Raw genomic sequence first — 21198 nt, forward strand, 5'->3', positions numbered from 1 at the left:
CAATCTAGCAGTGTTGGGGAAATTAATATTGGGGGAATTAATTTTGAGGATGTCCTATGATCTAGAAGTTGACTTCTGGTATATATAGAATGGTTATAGTTTAATAATAACAATAAATAATAAAGAAGGAGGAAACGAAGAAGCATGTACCTAGGCCTGGAGAGATATCTTCAGGGTATGAGTGCTGACTGCACTTCCATGAGGGTGAGAATTCAGATCCCAGCACCACATAAAAGTCAGTGTACAGACCCACAGTCCCAGCGTTGGGGGAGGAGGACACAGGAGAACCTCTGAGACCGAGCTGACCATAGCCAAGGAGCTCCAGGCTCAGTGAGACTCTGTCTCAGGGGAACAAGGCAGAGTGACAAAGGACACCACAGCTGCCTCCGGCTTCCTCACACCAGTGCCTCTGTTCCCAGAGTCCACAGTGCTGATGCAGAAGCTGATGCAGGAACTGGGCATCTCATTATGCCTTCCACGGACATATGTTTCTCAGGTCTTTCAGTCACCAACACTCGCCTTTCAGACTTCCTCCATCCTGCGTTACTCTCATCTTTGTGTCCGCTGTCATCTGTTCATGCATCGTCTTCTTGTGTTTAATGTTTTGCTCTCCTGAGTCATTTCTTTTGTAGGCGGTTAGCATGTTTAAATGTCGCTCATGTAGACTGTGATGGGATATCACAACTCAGCTTGCCCTAATCACAGAAAGAAGGGCTGATAAAAAAAAAAAAAAAAAAAAAAAAAAAAGCCTCAATCTCCTTTTCCTTTCCTCTCTTAGACATTTTCCTCCAAGTCTCCATATTCCAGCTTAATATTCACTAACTCTCCATGAATGTGCTGAGGGAACTGAGCTAGCGAATTTTCTGGGAGATCAAGTTATAAGAAGAAAAAAAATCTGGAACGTTTAAGTTAGTCTAATGCAGAGTTTGGGGTGGTAACTTCACAGCAAAGAACCAGAGACCACATGAGAAAGGGTTTCCGAACAGTGGGAGGTATGAGGCCACTAATCAAGACAGACAGGAAAGAAATGTCAATTTATAACTTTTTATTATATCCCCCCTCGTGTTGGGGGTGCTTGTGTGTGGGTGTCCATGGAGGCCAGAAGACGGCATTGAATCTTCCAGAGTTCTGCTGATTGTGGGCAGTCCAGTATTGGTGCTGGGAACTAAACTCTGGCTCTCAAGAGTTTCAAGAGCACTTGAACCCCGGGCACATGCCAGAGACAGATATTTGAACTTGACTCCCACATTCTTTGAACAGAGAGGGCATAATGTATCCCAGGTAGGACTTAATATCCAACAAAAACTTTTCAAACAACCACTGTGTTAAGGCTGGAGATGGCTCTCCATTCTTTGTCCTTATTTTTTAAAGGCTTCAAAATAGTATTGGAGCTCAATTTAGGCTAAGGAGCAGACTAAATTTCCTAAGAGGAGAAATTTGAGTTTTTGCATAAATTTCCTGATGTTTTGTCACCTGTCACTTGGTGCCTTGTCCCCAGCCTCCACAGTGCCTCAAAGAAAAAGTGTCCCCAGAGTATTTAACTCAGCCTGTTTTGTCGTGATAGTGCAGGTCGCACGTTGCTGTTTCCTCCATGGTCACTTCTGTGTCTCCTTAGAAGCGGAATTAAAAGGTCAAGAAGATGTGCGCAGAGGGAGGGTGTTTAGATTTAAAAGCAATCCTTTCCTTCTGCAGGTAAACGGGGCTTCGAACTCCTGGGATCTAAAACTGAATTTGCTTTCTTTAACAGCGTGTTTATAAATGAAGGTAGGAAACGTGGTGGCCCCATCACCTCTCCCACGCGGGGGAAAAAGCGGCAGAGAGCACGCTGTGTCTTTAAGACGCTGAAGTCGGGAGGCGGGCCTCCGCCTCAGCGTGCCTGCTGATTGGCCAGGCCTACAGGAAGTGGGCGGTGAACGCGCCGAGTCTGTTATTGTCGGCGCTGCGCGGGTGGCGAGGGCCGCTGAAGAGAAGCGGCGGCCACTGCGTCTGCTGTGCCCCCCACTCGTGGGCGTGGGACGTGGGTGGAAAACGGGCCCCCTTCCTCCCGCGGGGCTGAGAGCCGCGGCCGCCGCCGTCCCGCGTGCGTGCCGCGCCGCCGTGGGCCGGGATCCGCCCGCGGGGAAGGGGCTGCCGGCGTCCCCGCCGTCGCGATCGCGTCCCCGCACCGAGCCCCGGCTCCACTCGAGATCTCTCTTCCCCCTCTTCTGCAGGTTCGCCAGCGGCGTCATGGCTCAGCGGGCCTTTCCGAATCCTTATGCCGATTATAACAAATCTCTGGCCGATGGCTACTTCGATTCTACCGGGAGGGTGAGTTGAGCCTTCCCTGCCTCGTCCACCTCTTCCCCACCCCGGGGGCTCTAAGGACCTCACTCCCGCCCGGGAGACGGGTCGCTCAGCCATCCCCTGCCTGGGATGCGCGATCCGAGCAGGCTTACATAAGGATCTGAGTCAGGATGTACTAGGTAGGATAAAAACCGATGTCAACCTCATTAACAGTGGAAGAAATAGCCTCAGGTATTTCTTTTATAGGAACGTCGTTTGTAAAGATTGTCCGCGAAGTTCCCTCCCTAAGTGGCGCTAAGGGAGGCGAGGGACCTGGTTGTATTTCTTCCCCCGTGCCATGTTATTCCTTAGTGAGTGTGCGCAAGTCTGGACGGAATAGTTCGAGCAAATGGGCCTGTCGGGAGGATGTCCATAAATAAAGGGAGGGTGCTGAGTCAAATGTCACCGACAGGCCTGAAATCTTTTGTAATTTTACGGTTTTTTTCGAAGCTATCTTTAAAGCCGAGAGTGGGGAGCCAAAGTTTAGAAAGATCATTCGTACTTAACACTGCTTTGAGCATCACGGGGCTCTTGGAGAAGAGAGCCTGGGGTGCAGCACCAGGGGTTTGTTTCCTCCTGCCTTTCTGGCGATTGGAGTATTGGAAGGAATACATCGTCCCAGACAGGAGGCTTTCATAGCTAATGCTTTGGGTGCGCTGAAACATCTTGGTCCATTTTCTTTTGATTTTTGAAATGCTGAGCTAAAACTTACTTTGTAGCCCAAACTGGCTGGTCTTTAACTCAAAATGATCCTCCTGCCTCAGCTTCCTGGGTTCTAGTATCATAGGTGTGAGCCACCATTTCCAACTCTCAACACTAATTCGTTCTTTTATTTCTTAAAGTGTCTCACTATGTAGCACTGGCTGGCCCAGAACTTACTGTGAAGTCTAGGATGGCTTCAAACTCACCCAGGTCCATCTACCATTGCCTCCTAAGTACTGGGATTAAAGAGATGTGTCGCAAAAGACAAATCCAACTGCAAACCCGAATAGCAAGGAGACATAAGTAGAACATAGTCTGGGACTCTTACGAAGAAAGTGGCATTCTTTTTTTTTTTTTTTAAGTTCTTTAATGTTGACTCCAAAAGGTCAAACCCAGAGCCCTTGCTGCCTCCTGGTAACACGGGGCTAGGGGAGGAACTTCCTGTCATCTGCAGGGACTCTGCACACTTGCAGTTTCTGTGATGGGTTTTGGCCACAGTCAGTATCTTCAGGCAGGTCACCTCCTTAAATGTGTGTGTGCGCCTAGGAGAAAATGACTCCTGTCCCGGGCCACAGTGTTCTCACTATGGCCTCCCAGTTTCGGGCCGGCCAGGACCATGAATTATACATAGTCTGTGTTCAGACGATGGCTGTGGTCACATCGAGTTACCCCATGACCTCTGTGAGACTTACAGACCTTTTTATATTAGCATTAAAGCCCATTATACCTTACTGAATGTGTTTCAAGTCTTGTTGAAGTGCTAACCTTTTGCCAAAGTATGTGTTCATATGTGTGCAGGGAGGCAGGCATGTGTCAGGGTTAGAGGATAATGTCTGTTGCTCCCTGTGAGCTGTCCTTTGTTTGGTTTTGTTTGTTGTTGTTTGTTTTTTGAGATAGGGCCTCTCTGGCATGGAGCTTGCTAGGTAGGCCGTGACTGGTTGTCCAGTGAGCCCCAGGAATCAGCCTGTTTCCTCCTCCCCAGCTCTGAGATTATAAGCACATGCCAGCATGTCCTGCTATAAGCACATGCCAGCATGTCCTGCTATAAGCACTTGCCAGCATGTCCTGCTATAAGCACATGCCAGCATGTCCTGCTATAAGCATATACCAGGATGTACTGCTATAAGCACATACCAGCATGTACTGCTATAAGCATGTGCCATCATGCCCAGCTGTCAGTACATGACAGCATGTTCCACTATAAACACGCAACAGCATGCCCTGCTGTAAGCATGTGCCAGCATGCCTTACTCTTATGTATACTGGTTCTAGAGGTCAAATTCAGGCTGTCATGCTTGTTGAGCAAGCACTTTACTAGCAGAGCCTCTCCCTAATCCAAGATGCAAAATGTTCTTCTTTAAAGTGAGCTTGTAAGGGCCTTGATGTGGCTTTGCTGAGAACCCCCTGCCAGGCCAGGTAAGGGCGCAAGCAGGAGAGACCTGACTCCCACACTTGTCCTGTCAACCCACCCATGTGCTTGTCATGCGTGTGTGCATGAGCAGGACACACACCCAGACTCAGAATAACAAAATGGAGACTTTGGTGGTGCCTGGTGTAGGTTTGATATTACAACCTTTCCATGATGAAGCATGTTTCTCCACTTGTAGTGTTCCTCAGCCCTGTTTTAAATCTTACTGGTTTTGTGGAATCCCAGTATGAAGTCATAGCAAGTTCCTGACTAGTTGATACATTGAAGTGACTTTTTAAGGCACTCAGTCATTGGCATATTTAGTACTTTGAAAATGCTTTCCAGGTCCTTCATGAAGAATATGCCTTTGCAAGAAGGCAGAAGAGAGGCTCCACAATTAAGAGTACTTGTTGCTCTTCATAGGACCTGAGTTCTATTCCCAGCACCCACGTGGCAGCTTACAACTGTCTGTAACTCCAGTTCCAGGGGACCAGACACCGTCTTTGGCCTCCCAAGGCACCAGACACACACATTGCACAAACTATCACAAACCCATACTATATAATAATAATAAATCTGATAAAATTAAAAAGAATGTGCCGTTAGGAATATGACTTTTGAACCTCAGCTTGCCCATCAGTTCTATAGTTTCTCACATGGTGTCACTAACCCCAGGACCCCAGCATTAGAGTACACCCTTGGCACAGAGTAGGTGGCCTGCAAGAAACCATGGGGCAGGTGTGTCCCTCCAACTCCAGGAAGGCAGCTGCGGTATAAAGAAGTCAGGAGCCGAGCAAGGGCAGTCGGCCAGTAACAGGTGAGGAGGGACACAGCCAGGCCTCTTCTGGCTACACTCCATGCTGGGCAAGGGTCTCATAGCCTTGACATTTGTCCTTGCAGTTTCTGATCATCACTGACATGTTTTGCTTTTTAAATGCTGCAGCTTTATCCATCCTTAAAAGTAACAGAAACAAGTAGAATATTTCCTAAGGGGACTAACATTGTCACAGCTAGAATTCAGTAGCTGAGATTTAATGGGTGTCTATGCCTTGTGTTAAGAACATGACTTTTACCTGCTACAGTGAAACACACCTTTAATCCGAGCACTCAGGAGGCAGAGGAAAGGGGATCTCTGAGCTCAAAGCTAGCCTGGTCTTTTCTTTTGACACAGGGTCTGACTGTAAAGTCTAGGCTAGCCTCAAAGTAGCTGACCTTCTGCATCAGCCTCCCAAATGCTGGGCTTGCAGACATGCACTGCCCTAACCTGGCTCATGGTATCTTTTAAACATACTGGTATGTGCCCCCTATGTGGTTTCTGGAAAACCTAAACCTTTAGGGCTGCTTTAAGTTTTACATGATAATATTTTATTTCCATAAATAGAAAATGTCATCATGAAGGTACCATTAACTCTGTTAATGTGATTGATTTCTACTCTTTTTAAAAATGTTGTTCTTTAATTTCTACAGCTGACTCCCGAGTTCTCACAGCGCTTAACCAATAAGATCCGTGAGCTCCTTCAGCAAATGGAAAGAGGCCTAAAGTCAGCAGATCCTCGGGATGGCACTGGCTACACCGGCTGGGCAGGTATAGAGCGCTGACTAAGCCAGCATGTACACTGGTGAGAGCCAAAGCAGGCCCTGCCCTCAGCAGTTAGGTGTGGGCACAGCCTGCAGGCCCTCCTGGGGGTGCAGTGCTCCCCACCCCACAGCACACAGCCACCTTTTGTGTGAGCATTCTTTAAGCACACTGTGGGTTTTCATGCCTGGCATTGGGGTGTTTACTGTTCTTGTGAAGAGAAAAACTGGAAGTGAGAGAGAAAGCAAAGGAGAGCCAAGAAACCATGGCTACCTCCCTGCTGCAGACAGGAGGGTACTATCAGAATATTGAAGGACACAGTCTAGGGGCACAGCGTCTCCCACGCGCTTTGAATAGTAGGGAGGCTCCATTTTGAGCGTTAGGACTTTGACTCTGAAAATGGAGGTTCCTGGGCTCCACAGCAGAGCCTCTCAGTGATTCATAGCTGAAGCTAGGAATGTGCATTTTACAAACACACGTGGAAGCTGATGTGGACTGCTACCTAGAGCTGCTGTCTGAGAGACTGCTAGCAGCAAACTCACAAGATTCCGTGCAAGTGGGGATGACAAATGAAATCTATAAATTAGAGGGAAGGAGCATTAGGGCACCCCCCCCCCTTTTTTTTTTGACAGCATCTCACTGTGTAACAATCCTGGCTGTCCTGGAACACACTATGTAGATGAGGCTGTCCTCAAACTCACAGTGATCCATCTGCCTTTGCCTTCCAAGTGCTGGGATTTGAAGACATGGCCTAAAGCAGGATAACGTTGGGCCAAACAGTTGAGGTTTAAGTTTGTTAAGTGTTTCAGAAGGTGAACAAAGGAAACAGCAGAGAGTATGATGAAAGTGTGTTGTGTCAGGAAGGAAGTTATTGATGTGTCATTTATTACCTGCTCTAATTTCAGCTTTGCTGTAATTGACAGACATCTCTTTAATAAAGACCTTTGCCATCTTATTTTAAATGAACAGAATTTGGATGAAACAGAATAAGTCCCCTGCGCAGGTGCCGTGGCATGGCCTTCCCTGTCAGGTTGAGTACTACAGGCCTAGGCTCAGATGCTTTCCTAAAACATTAGAAGTTTCCATTATTTATGAAGTTTATTTTATTCTCTCTTGCCGGAGAAAGAGGCACGGGCTGACCTAAGACAGATGGCCAGACATAGTTCCAGGGCAGCTTACAAAAGGGGACTTAAATCCCTAAGTCACCCATTCCCATGGGCACATATCATTGTAAAGAATTCGCTTAGGGGAGGGGAGAGATGGTTGCTGACTGGTTTCTGGTTTGAATGACAAGCTTGACAAGGTCAGGAGAAGCCGTCCATCAAACACCCTAAATCTCCAGGGTTAGTTGAGACGCTCGAGGTCACACTTCCTTCAGCAGAGCTTTTTCTCCGAAGAGAAATGGGCCTGGTTTAAGAGTTTTGGCTGTGTTTGTCACTGTCTCAGTCTCAGGCAGCTCACTCTCCATGCTGACTCAGGGAAGCGGCTTCCATGGCAAGCGTCTGAGTCAGATTGGCACACGGAGCAGTGAGGATATCTTCAGCTGCTGGTGGGTTTCTGAGGAGGCATAAAATCTTGTAGATAAATTTGCTAATGGCTTTTGAGGCAAGGTTCCTAGTATCCCCTCATCGAACGCTGTTACAGTGCCATTATCACTCATAAAATAAATCATCTCCAGCGTTCTGATACATAAAAGGCTGTCCTGTGCCGGAATTCAGTCTGAGTTGATTAAGTTAGAATGCCGATTTGACCACAGGAAATCGTCTAAGCCTTCTATAACCTTACAGTTTATGGCCTACTGTCTAGCGACAGCTAGTTTCTTACTGAGTGCTGCATTGTTGAACAACGTGGTAGTGTGTGTCGCAGCAGTGACTACCTGATGGCATGCACCCTTGTATGTGATTTGTGTGTGTCCAGGTATTTTTCTAAAAATGATGTTTTTTAAAAACAAGGTACTTTGCAACTTAGGACCTTTTATAAACACTACCTTATTGTTGCTTGTTTTGCTAAGTTATCCACAAATTTCTTTAACACTGACTTTTATTGAACATCTGTTGTCAGTGGACAGGGAAAACTGTTAAAAGTTGTCTTTATGTTACAGTGTTGTTTATGTGAGTCAAGAGTGATTATAATTAATTAGAACTTTAGTTATTCTTATTCTCTAGTGGAAATGTGGCTGGTACCCAGTTCTGATTCAGGTAGAGTTGGGATTTGCAATGGATTAGATTCATCAGTTTAAACGCTGTGTTTCTGTTTGTCCCGTGGAGAAGTCATGAGGGAAGGTGAAGGCTGACACAGTAGCCTAGGGTGTTAACTGCCTTGCTCCTCTGCTGCTTTGTCAGTCCTCAGCCACTAGTTCCACCTCTTGGTCACGATGGCTGCTAATGGCCAGGTGGTACTTCAGCTTTTCTGGCTTCTACAAGGAAAGGGAGCAAAAGGAAAATGCATTCCCTTCCCTTAAAAAGATTTCCTGGCTGCTTCACTCAGGGCTCAAGTCCTGCACAGTGTTCTTGCTTGGTGCACTGTCACGTGGTCACTGCTGTTACAAAGAAGGTGTGGCTCGTGTAGTCTGCTACCTGGATTGCCTTAGAGAAGAAGAATGTAGACTTCCAGATAAAAAATACTCAGAGTATCTTAGAGCAATACTATCTTAGTTATGTGTCATACAGCCAGTTGGACCTGGTCCTCCCTTTTATTTTTCTATTTGCAAATTCTCTCTAAGGTCTGTCTACTTTGGTCAGGAATTTTGTAAGAGTGAATTTACGAATGTCTTAAAATATTTTTAAATCAGGTAAGCAATATTTTTCCCCTCTTCATTTACAAAGGAACTCAAAACAATTTTCTTCTTTTGGAAAAAAAAAAGTCTTCATTTCACATGTAGTGTTTTTTCCATAAAACCTATTATAGAGAAATATTTCATAGTGTGAAGTCCTAAGTACTGCCTAGTTCTCAGTGAAGCTTGAGACTAAAAAAAAAAAGGACGTGGTACTTCAGCTTTCTGCCAGGGCACCTCTGTGTGATGCATGCTTTGGAAGATAACCATTATAATTAATTACGAGCTATCCATCTGATCCTGCCTCATAGTGCCGTCTGATAGTCAATGCTGGCTCGCCCAAGAGTAAGCTTTGGAGTATCCACATGTGTACAAAATAAGTTATTAGTAAGAGTTACTGTGTCCTTGGTTACAAAACTTGAAGTAAATAAGGAGCTGACAAGATGGCTCAGGGTAAAGGGCATCTTCCCAAGCGTGGGGACTGGAGTTCCCCGGCTCCCTGTATAAACCGAGAGAGCATAGCGGCCTACTGGTAATCATCCCAAACCCAGCACTCTCTTGTAATTCTAGCACTCGGAAGGTAGAGATGGTATCCTTAGGCACAGTGGCTAGCTAGACTACCCAAACCTACCAGCTGTATGTTTAACAAGAAACCCTCTCAGCAAATAACGTATAAGGGGCCAAGAAAAATGACTGCCATCAACCTCTGTCCTTCACACACAAATCTACATGTGTGCAAACACATGCACACTCCACATAGATACACTAAAGAAAGTGGGAGAGGAGGAAAGGGGGCAGGCCTCGCTTTCCACCCTGTTCTGCTCTGCAAGGACTATCTTGGCTTTAAAATGGACTGAGAGTGTTAACTGTGGTTTCAGTTGAATTTAAATGTACCCATGAGATGCCATCATTAAGCCTCACACCCCTGGCATTTATGACCCTGGGGGAAAAAAGGAGTAAAGGTCAGAGCACTGCTACTAGTATCAGTCACTGTGACATTGACATAACGGGAGTGAGAAAGTGCACGGCCATCAGTGCCTAGTGGGGAGAGCAGATCCCATCCCAAGTGCTTTCCTTTAATCCTCTGCTCTGCCTGTGTGTATCTTCCCAGTGTGGAGTCTATAGAGGGCCTCCATGTCAGAGCTGAGAAATGGAAGCAGAGCAAGGCAAAGTTCTTGGGTTACAGAACCAGCAGGCGACTTCATGAGTCATGTCCTCTGCCTTTTGAGTGAGTCTGTGCACATGTTTCCTACCAGCTACTACATTTGTATTCATTGTGTGCGTTTGTGAGGGGAGATTCTTTTCTTCTTCGTCTTCTTCTTTTTTTTTTTTTTTTTTTTCCTTTTGAGGCAGGGTTTCTCTGTCACTTTGGAGCCTGTCCTGGTACTTGTTCTGCAGCCCAGGCTGGTCTTGAACTCACAGATATCGTCTGCCTCTGCCTCCCCAGTCCTGGGATTAAAGGCATGTGCCAACACTGCCCAGTTAGATTTTCCTAAGATGTCTGAGACAGAATAGTTTGAGCCATGACAACCTGATACCTGTACTGTACAACATTTGAGAATTGCTTATGACCAATCAGAGTTCAGTATTTTATTTTTAGAAAATATGAAAATAATTTGAGAAACAAGCCTTGTTACCAAGGCAGCAGAGGAAAGGGTAATTACTATTAAGCCTGCAAGTACATAACTAATGATTAGACATAAAGTAAATCCTGGAAGTTCTTCTCAGCATTTGCAGCAAAAAATTGTGTAGTCTCTGGCATTCTTTTGTATAAATGTGTTTTCCTATTTCTTGACCCTACAGGTACACTTAACTTTGTGTAGATTCAGAGTAAAACATTAATTGATCCAAAGAAGATTCTTCTCATTATGGCTTGTATTTGGAAAGGGTTGTTGCGAATCTTTTCAAATGATTACTCATCCATCTGAACTCAGGTGGTTGCTGCTAAGAAGCGGTGTTTCAAATGAACAGCCTCAGTTGTTCCACCGGGCCCCCTCTATAAAGTATTACACTGAAGGCTAATGTGCAGTGATTGAGGTCAGCAGGTGTGTGTACAGTCGCCGTCCCCTCCCAGCACACCGACTGTTTGGAAAGCATGTAGGTTACTTAGATACAGAAAACAACAGGAGGAGAACCATACAACCAGAGCCATAGCCAGCTGCTGGCTCTGTGATGGGCCCAGGATGTGTAGGACACTGCAGAGGTCGTAGCACTACAATACCTGTCTCTGGGCTGAGCTGCCTTTGGTTCCAGGGAAGACTATAGATCTTAGAATGCCATCCAGAGTTGAAATCACAAAAGACTAGTAAAGTGTTACTGTTGTGAAGGGTTAATGGACAGGGACGAGTCTCTGTTAAAAGTAGGCATTGACTAGGAAACCCTACTTCTCTGACAGATGCAGCAGAGAGTTAAGTAAATCCAAGGGAGGGCTGATTTCACTGATGCCTTTTAGGAAACATGGCAAAAAGTGCTAGCCTTCATGAAAAGTCACTTTTCCCCCACTCCTCACTGTGGTGATTCCTCAGAGAAATAGTGATCAACTCACACTTTAAAGGAGAAAAAGCCATTTGCACAGAGGACTCGAGGGGTTTCAGCTCTGAAAGCCATGGGCTAAGCTCCTGTTAACCAACTCAGCCAGTTAATGAGGCTGCAATTGGCATGCATGTCCTCTTCTCAAGCATTAGATAACGTTTTAACTTCGAAGAGCTGCAGCACGATCCCTAGGGTAATATTAACTTGGGCTCTAAACGCAGGTCATTAGTATTTCAAGATGCCATTCCTCTGATCTGCCAAGTGCAGAGCTGTTAGCTGCCACATTAGCATGTGGCTCTCAGTTACCGCTGACACGAGATTTACTTGAAAGAAATCATTCTGGCCAGTTGTCTTCTCTTTGCAAATTGATCTCTCTTTATTAGACACTCCTGTACCAGAGCCGGCAATTCAGCGTCTGAGCCCTAAGCGGATGTCCCTTCATGTTCATGAGAAATACCCATCTCTAAGCCAGTGAGTGCCATTGGTTATGAGTGGGCACTGGGTTCACTAGAGCCCTTCCCACCAAGCACTAGCTAGGTAACTGTGCCAGGAGCGTGGTCTGTTGCCTTTCTGAGTTACACATCGAAGTTTATGATGTTGATGCCATTGTACTGCAGGTTATGTTACTAAGGCACACGTTGGAAACGAGTATAGAGTTAGATGTCCAGAGGGTGCTGAAGTGGAGCACAGAGAGCGGGGACAGTGTTCATAATCAAATCAGAGTACATGGTAGAAAGGGAACTGAGGAGATGGCTCAGTTGGATGGATAAAGTGCTTGCCATACAAGGATGGGAAGCAGAGTTCAGATTCCTAGCGCTCACGTAAATTCTAGGTTGGTGTGACGGCTGCCTGTAATTCCAGCATTCTCAGTGTGGGCACAGATTCCCAGAGCAGTCTGGGAAACTCATCTTATGGGTTCACTTAAGAGGCCCTGACTCAGTGAATAAGGTAGAGAATAGTTGAGGAAAAACCTCTGACCTCTGACCTCAGCCTTGAGCCTATACATGTGTACACACACACACACACAGAGAGAGAGAGAGAGAGAGAGAGAGAGAGAGAGAGAGAGAGAGAGAGAGAGGTAGGAAATCAGGCTGACGTAAGCAGTGACCATTGCAGACAACACAGAAAAGTCTGCAGCTGGGCCTGCCATTCGCATTGCAGGGAACTCCACTCAGTATAGCGCCGTGCCCATAGTCAGTGTTTATTAAAAATGCCTGTAGGGAGTGCAGCTCCAGCACCACTCTCTGCCACTAACCATGTAACCCAAATTAACTACTTGAACTAGGTGCAAGGGAGAAAGAATGAAAATTCAGTTCTGTTCGTATCTCTTAGGATGTGTTTCAGTTCATCACAGCCCCAGGGTCAGGTTAAGCTGAGACCAAAATTCAGGAATTAGCTGACAAGTTTTACCATGTCTGCTCTGCTGATCACTGAGACCTTAGCTTCTCTCACCCTTGGCCTGAACTTCCCCCCAAACTCACAGAGCACCTGATAGTGCTGGGTTAGCGTGCTTGCCTGGTGAACAGGAGGTGAAGGCTCGTGCAAGGCCAGGTGGCTTCTGTATAGAACAGTTTTCTGCCCTCGGAGGTCAGAACGGGAGGAGTGATGCTGAAATGTGGGAGGAGGGAGACCATACCTCCTGTGAGGTCACTGTCTAATGGGACTGGACATGAGTCAGTGGATGCCAGGACAAAGCTGTGCTGCCATGTGACTCGGTTGTTCTGTAGAGATGCTGCTGCTGTTTCCATTTTCAGAGGAGTACTGAGGCATAGTAAATGGGCTGCGTTTCACACCGAGGATGGGGAGAGCCCGTGTTCTTAGCACTTTAGCACTCCTCACCTGTCACGCCAGTCTGATGAAAGGCTAGCAGGGCTTCTGTATTTGACCTTTGTGGCGCAGAGCGCTGCTGGACCCTGGAAGGAAGAATGTGTAATGTCTCCTTTGTGTATGGCAGCTGTGGGGGTAGGTGGGAGGAGAAAAGACCTTGTCTGAAGGGCTCGTTTGACCTGCTCACTACTCTGTTTGGGGTAATATTAAATGAAAGGTGCAGAACCATGCCTGCTTTCTTCCCGGATGGCCTGTGTGAAAAACTGGGGGATTTATGCAGCCAAGAGCGCACAGTGGGCAGCCCTGGTCTTACAACTGAGCAGATCCCACGGGACGCTCTACTGACACCCAGGTTTATGGGTACGACTGTGCACAGTAAAGTCAACAGAAAGGAACTGCTGCCCTGATGGCAGCTAATTTTGTTGGTGAAGCCCAGTCATTGACACAGAAGTTCAGTGGGAACAAAGCCAAGTGGTTATGGGTAATGGGAGTTCGCCAGGGGTTCTCATTTATGTTCCCCAAATCTGAAAGGAAGAAGACATAGCGATTGATGATGGACTTTAACGTTTCAGTGAACACCTTCAGTTAGTTTGGAATTCTCCCTTGCCTCTCCTTCAGTACTTAACTGACCTTCCAAACTCCTGAGTGCTAACCGACCGCTCCCTAAAGATCTGCACTTTTAACCACATGTTCCTACCATAACTGCCTGTAAATTTCAGAGCCCCTGGCCTGAAGGGAACTGACATACCCTGGCAAAGGTACCGCTGCCAACTGGTAGTTGAATAAATGAAAAGTTTCAGAGGTAATCTCTAGCATTACAGAGCCATGTTTGGGAGACTCGTGTGTCTGGAGATTTTATCATCTCTGTATACATTTGAGATGCAGTAAGGTCTTGAGTGGTCAAGAGACTAGAACTAATGATCTCTCAGAAACGCAAAGGCTTAGTGTTAGTTACTTCCCAGCAGCTGGCTGTCCTTACAGCACTGCTGAGGAAGGAGACCCCACATTGAGAAGTGCCCTTGAGCGCTTGGCCTTCCCCTCACCCCCAGTGGCAGCTCTGGGAAGAAACAGCAGAGCAGCCAGCATTGATGCCTCATATAGCAGTCTTTTTTGACCTCACAGTGTATTATTTTTTCTTCTTAAATTAATTATAGTAAGTATAGAAACAGTAATTAATTACAAAAAATTATAGAATTGCTAGTGGGCACTCATTGGCTCCTGGACTGACAGCTGGGGAACCTGCACAGGACCAAACTAGGCCCTCTGGATGTGGGTGACAGTTGAGTGCCATGGGCAATGGGGCCACTGACAGTGGAACCAGTATTTATCCCGAGTGCATGAACTGGCTTTGTGGAGCCCATTCCCTATGCAGGGAAACTTTGCTCATCCTAAATACAGGGGGAGGGCCTTGGTCCTGCCTCAGGTGATTGACTTTGTTGACTCACCATGGGAGGCCTCACCTTCTGAGGAATGGGTGGGTGGGTGGAGTGAGTGGAAGGTGGGGGAGCAGAAGAGGAGGAAGAGAAAACTGGGATTGGTATGTAAAATAAAAAAGATAATTAAAAAAAATTTTTTTTTAATTATATAAAAAAGAAAATTCATTATGAACATTTCAAGGCCACATTTACAGGGTGAGTCTGATGTGGCCCTAGCTTCATCAGTCCCTGCTGCAGTGGAACACTTAGCCCTGCTCGTTAGAGTAGTCGCGTTAGACCAGTTTGCTTCAGTGGAAATGGTAGTGTGGTGTCACCACGGCAACTGCTGACCCAGCGCAGGAGCTGGGCATTGTGAATGTGGCGGAGTGACTAGAAGCGTGTTTCCTGTTTAATGGGCTAAAGTGTCTATGGTTAGTGCAGAGGCTGGTTCCCTCTGCTGCGGGACCTGAGCACTGATGTCACCTGCTTCAGTTCCTCATGGCCTCCAGACCACAGACTGGCTTTGCTTTGCATTACCCTCCAGCTGCTCCTGACACACATTGGGAACCATCGCTGCTTTCCAGTTACACGGATGTTCCCTGGATCTTACTCTAGATTCTGACTGTAGATTTATAAACAAATGTTGTCTCACTAGATTTTGCTTTACCCACTTCTCTCAGATCATGCTCTCCTTTAAGGTGTCCACACTCTAGCTCCGTGTATGAGCAAAGCTGAAGAACAGCAAAGCCGAAGCCTTAACTTGGACAGCTTAATGGCACTAGTTTTCATGGAGTAGGCCACGTAAGACAGGAAATGAATAACTCTGAACCTAAATGCTAACATTAATGTTGGGCCAGTGATGCAGACGTGCCAGGAGTAAAGGTGTTTGTTGCCGAGCCTTACACCTCGATTTCCATCCCTGGACCCATGCGGGGTAGCAGGAGAGAACCTATGCCCACCAGTCGTCCTCTGTCCTCCACATGTGTGCCATGGCACGCACAGCCTTGCAGACAAATAAAATGTAATGTTTAAAGGAAAATTTTAAAGATTTTTTTTTTAAAGTTTAGTGTTCATGAGCATGTCAAAATTTACTCGGGGTTCATGAGAAGGAGGCTTATATTTTTAAATAAAATACTTGTAAAGTAGAAAAAATAGATAGCACTTATTCTAACAACTAAGTATGTTCAAAACTTAAATTAAAACTAAATATTTTCTGGAATAGTACAAAAACTTAAAAGATAGAAAAAAGGAGCCCATCTCTATCTCTCTAGTCTTTGCTTAGCAAATAGGGTACACAGAAACTTTATCTGGTGTTCAGGTGTAAATTGAAGGATGCAGCTAATTATAAATGACTGCTGTCTCCTCTAAAGACCTTGTGTGTTCTGTGATAGACTCACACATTGACAGATGCAGCTCCATGCTGAGACTCTTGACCAGTTGTGATGTGTCTTAGTTAGGCTCTCCAGTGCTACAGCGAAACACCATGACCAAAAAGCAAGTTGGGGAGGAGACAATTTCTTAGGCTTACACTGCTGTTCATCAGTGAAGGGAGTCAGGACAGGAACTCAAACAGGCAGGATCCTGGAGGCAGGAGCTCATTCAGAGGCCATGGAGGCGTGCTGCTTACTGCCTTACTTCCCATGACTTGCTCAGCCTGCTTCCTTACAGAACCCAGGACCACCTGTCCAGGCTTGGCACCACCCACCGTGACCTGGGTCCTTCCCCATTGATCACTAAATAAAAAAATGCCTTACAGCTGCATCTCACTGAGGCATTTCTCAACTGAAGCTCCCAAAACCAGTCAGTTCATGCTGTTATCATAGAGGTAGTTTTCCTCATGATGTTAAGTGTCCTTTAAAGACTTGAAGTGTATTTGAAGGTGTGTTTCTCCATGGACACAGTGGTAATCTTGCATGTGCTGCCATGCTGGCGGTGCCCACGCGGTTGCGGAACTAGGACGTTAGGGAGCCGTCATGGAATCTGCTTGTCACTCATCCCCTATGAAGTGCTGCTGCTTTTACCTCCCAGTCAGCTTCATTCTCACTGCCAGTCTGTCTCGCCCCTGCCCTGTGTCTCACCCCTACTCATGTACCATCCTCCTAGCTACACTTGGATTATCCTCTGTTCCAAACCCTACCGGGCAGCTATAATGATTTGTTTTTTAAAATAACATTAAGCTGTTGTGTTTAAAATGATGCATTTCAAATTAAACAGTCATCACTGGCTAAACCTGAGATATAGCTTTGCTACCTCTCTAGCTTTGAAAAAGAACTCTGTTCTTTAGAACTGGTCTTACAAACTTGTGGCAGTACACTTAAATAATAGTGGCTTTAATAAGACAGAAGTTTTCCCTCTTGTGTTACGAGACAGAATAGGGTCTGTCTGGCGCGGTCAGGTTTTAGCTCTCAGGGCAGTAAGCCACCATCTCTGTACATCTTCAGCATCCTAATAGAATTTCCAACTCATGGTCTACAGTTCCTGCATTGAACATGCCATCACATCTGCATTCCAGACAGGAAGGTAGGAGGAAGGACGTATACTGGTGAGAGCCTAGCCAGAGGCCATCCCCTGCTGTACACTTATGCTACCTTGAAATCTGGGGTATGGTTGTTAAGCGGAAATGGGTATACATTGAAGAACCACTCTGCCCCTCTGTTACAAGAGGTAAATCTCTCTGTTCCAAATTAAATTTATAAAAACAGTTTTCTGAAATGGAAAGAATTAACAAATAACACGTAGGCTTTCTCAGAAATTTGGAGGCAGAGAGAGAGAGTCAAACAAGCAGATGAAGTCATTGAAGGTAGCTGCCTCTGGAAGGCGGGAGTGGGGCAAGGAAGGGACCGGAGTTTGTATGTTTGCGGTGCTCTAGACTTCTAGAACAGCATTTGCACTTTGAGAAGGAGGTTTAAGGCCTCAGCCAAGGCCAGACCTGTAACTGTTTATCATCAGGGCCACAGGTTGTGTCTTGGGGCAAAGCATCCACTTTGCCTGCTATCTTTGAGTCTTTGCTATCTGCAAACACCTGTGCCTACTGTCTGAGGATCAGGCTCAAGACATTTAGCTCCAGAGAGTTTATTTACCCACTTTTTCTATTACTAAATCTAAAAACCTTGAGGAGAAATGAAATATATCTGACCGAGCCGGTTCACAAGCAGGCCCAAGGACATTAGCAGTATTCAGCACAAAAAGCCCTCTCCATCCGTGGCGCTTTGTGTAAGAAGAAACCACACACTCTACGAACAGATTGCTAATCGAAATATGACACCAGGGCCCACCCAGGACAGGAGGAAGAGGGAAATGGAACCCGGGGCCATGGAATCCAAGAAGCTAAAGAAATAATTCTATGCTCATCATAAAAGAACCATCTAAAAGATTGCCGGATTTTCACGAGGAAGTCTTGTGAGGCATAGTAGGTTTTGTTTGTTAACTGCTTAAGACAAAAGGAACTAATGATCATGAGACAGGAATCCAAAAAGGAAAACAGTCACTGAACTTGTATTAAATCATCTTATTTTCTCATGTTATTACCTGGCTTTGGTGCTTACATCACTTAATTGGAGGCGGCGGGGGAGGGGAGGTCTTGAGGCAGCAGTGGGGATAAGTGGGGAAGTGAAAGGCCAACAGTTTAAGTGGGTTACCAGCAGGTGCGTGATGTGGGTGGCGATGAAGCCCATTAAGGATGTAATTCTGGAAGAAGCTCTTGACGCTGATCATTTGTGAAAAGGAGATTTTTTTTCCTCCCACATATGTGGTTCTGTACACTTGTCTACAGACCTTGAGCATCGTCGTTCCATCTGCTCATCAACTTCGGAATTACTAACACCGCGCCACTTTGAGAGAGCAGACAAGGTTATTAACTTTGGCAAGAGATGAAAATTTGGCTTTAATATACATGTGAAATTGAATTGTCTGTAACACAAAGCTTTGGAGATTACCCATGCAAAATGAGAAGGATCTGAATTTAAAATTGTTCTCAGTACAGTAAAAAGTAATTCTGCAGACTGCATTTTTACTGCACTGAAATCCATGCAAAGATTGGCTCTATTAATTTAGATTTAAACATAGGCTGTGTGTCTTCTAAAAATGGTAAATGAGATGGAAAATGTACTTTACAGGAAAATGTTTCTGGAAATGCTTTAGGCAGACAGACCCCTTCTCCATGTCTCTGATTGCTTCTCACTGAGCTGCTTCCGAGGGGGAACTCTGTCTCCTGTGACAAGGACACACAGACATTGCCTCAGTTACTCTGTAGGCTCTAGGGGTGCACAGGAATGAAGAAGTGGGGACCACAACAAAGTTATTGGCACCCTTACATTAGTCTCCAAAATAGCATGGTGGCAGAGGAGACAACCCTTGACAGGAAAAATATTACAAGACTTGAGTGTATTTTTGTCAGTGTCCAAGGCCTTCCTACAAGGACACCAGAGTGTAGGATTTGGTGACACAAACAAAATTTCCTTTTGTTTAATGAGAAGTTGGCTTTTTCATCCCTTGCTCTAAATTGCTTTATGTCACAATGAACATATTTCTTGATCAATATTAATTAATAAGCCATCGACCAAATAAGATTAATAATGGTCACTGTGTCTATGTGTCTGTCTTGGAGAAGTCTTAAAGAATCTTCATTTCTTAATAGAATCTAACAGTGAGGAATCCAAAGACAAGTGATTCCCTCTGCATTTTTCTTAGGGCTGATCCACAGTAAACAGAGCTGAGGCTAGTAAGTCACCTGAACTTGCAGATGATTTCACATAGCTTATCCAGTTCAACCCAGATGAGTGGTAGCACAGCAGAATAACACAGTGTGTTGCCTGTCCTCATCTCCACTTGCTTTCTCTTGCATTCCAGGCATCGCTGTGCTTTACTTACATCTCTATGATGTGTTTGGGGACCCTGCCTACTTGCAGATGGCGCACGGCTATGTAAAGCAAAGCCTAAACTGTTTGAGCAAGCGTTCCATCACCTTCCTGTGTGGCGATGCAGGCCCCCTGGCTGTGGCTGCTGTGCTGTATCACAAGATGAACAGTGAGAAGCAGGCAGAGGATTGTATCACACGGTAATCATGTTTGTTTGTGAGAACTGTTGCTGAAACACCATTAGGATTCTGCATATGTTAGCAAAAGAAAATTCTGAGTTTACTTGTCTCTCAGCAGATAGATCTTCCTCCTGCATTTGGTCTTATATTCCTGCTATAGTTAAAGAATAGCCTTGTAATCCCTATTTTAGTACAAGATAGAAGACACCAGCATGATCCAGATCAAAACCCTGATCATGGGATGACTAATTCACTGTGCTCCCCAAAATCAGCATCTGAAAAGGAAGTGGATCTCTTCTTGTATGCCAGGGAACAAAAACTAATTCCAGACTGCCATTCTAAATGGGTTGCGTGAGCATCTATAATCCCAGCACTCAGAAAGCTAAGGTGGGAAGATCCTGAATTTAAGGTCAACCTAGGCTGTGTACTTAGACCATCTCCAAAATCCAATAGTAATAAGGATGATGACAATGACAGTGATGACAACCATGATGGTGACTACCTTTTTTTGAGCAATGACATAAAAATCTAGATTATCATTATTATCATTATCATCATCATCGTTTTGAATATAATTCATGGCAAACTATGCACTGGTAACTTTTAAAGAATTTTTAACTTTTTTCCAAGTAGACAACATTTATTGTCTTTGTAAAAGTTATTGAGCACTCTTTTGAACTCTTGAGAAATGTGACCAGCATGCAGCTCCATGTAGGACTCTTGGGCTCTCACTGAGCAAATGAAAGTCAGCAGGTAGAGTTGCGTTTCTGACAGTATGATCATCCCAGAGTCAGCTGTGGCTTTTATATGCCCACTGTTCTTTCTTATAATTGCTACTAGGCAGGCATAATTATTGATTTAGTTTGTTGAGGAATCCCTATATTAACATAGATTGTCCTTCTGTGTCAGTGGGTTTACATTCATAGGCTCAACCAACCTATGAGTCAAAAGTGTTGGGCAAAAAGTTTATGTTGTTATTCCCTAAACAGTGTGGCTTTTTACAGAGTGCTTTATTTATAACAGAGATGTTCAAAGTATAAGTGAAGATGCTCATGGGTTGTATGCTAATCCCCCATTTTATATGAAGGATGAGAGTGTCAGTATCTTTTGGGGGTGCCAGAACCAATCTCATGGGTGCCTAGCAATTACTGGTCTGTGTGTATAATTCTTCAGCAGGCTTTTTGAACTGTTCAATTTACGATTGTGTTACAAAGAAGGAATTATTCATACCTGTGTTGGATAATGTATGTATAACTTGCATAGGCGATTACACACAGAAGTTCTCCATTCTCCCCAAATGCCCTGTACAATGATACTTTCTCTTTATAGCAGTTTTTTTTTCTACTTGAAACTATAAGCACAATAGGGAAGCAAGAGAATCTTTGCTCTACTATAGCATTTTATGAATCAATATAATAAATCATTTTCTGCATTGGCATTTTAATACATAATTAGGCTTATAGCTATCAAAAGCTACAAATGATGTAGTCCAGCTTCAAATGAAAATATGACATTATCTAGTATGAATAGAAAAAAAGCTATAGCAAAGAATCATTTAATATAAAACTATATAAGACTTAGAGAAATCTCAAGATGGTCCCCAGCTAA

At 45.0% G+C, this 21198-nt stretch overlaps 1 protein-coding gene across 1 annotated transcript in view; it reads left to right on the top strand.

The window, feature by feature from the left end:
• The first annotated feature begins 1914 nt into the window (after nt 1-1914).
• Lancl1 (LanC like glutathione S-transferase 1) overlaps nt 1915-21198 on the top strand; it is a 37072-nt gene continuing 17788 nt past the window's right edge. Inside the window, exons 1-3 of the mRNA XM_057761484.1 lie at nt 1915-2307; nt 5900-6017; nt 19404-19611. Of these exons, the coding sequence (XP_057617467.1) occupies nt 2227-2307; nt 5900-6017; nt 19404-19611 (407 nt within the window). The 5' untranslated portion in view covers nt 1915-2226. The remainder of the gene's footprint in view (nt 2308-5899; nt 6018-19403; nt 19612-21198) is intronic.

This window comes from Chionomys nivalis, chromosome 2 (assembly GCF_950005125.1).
Source record: "Chionomys nivalis chromosome 2, mChiNiv1.1, whole genome shotgun sequence".
Classification (NCBI taxonomy): domain Eukaryota; kingdom Metazoa; phylum Chordata; class Mammalia; order Rodentia; family Cricetidae; genus Chionomys; species Chionomys nivalis.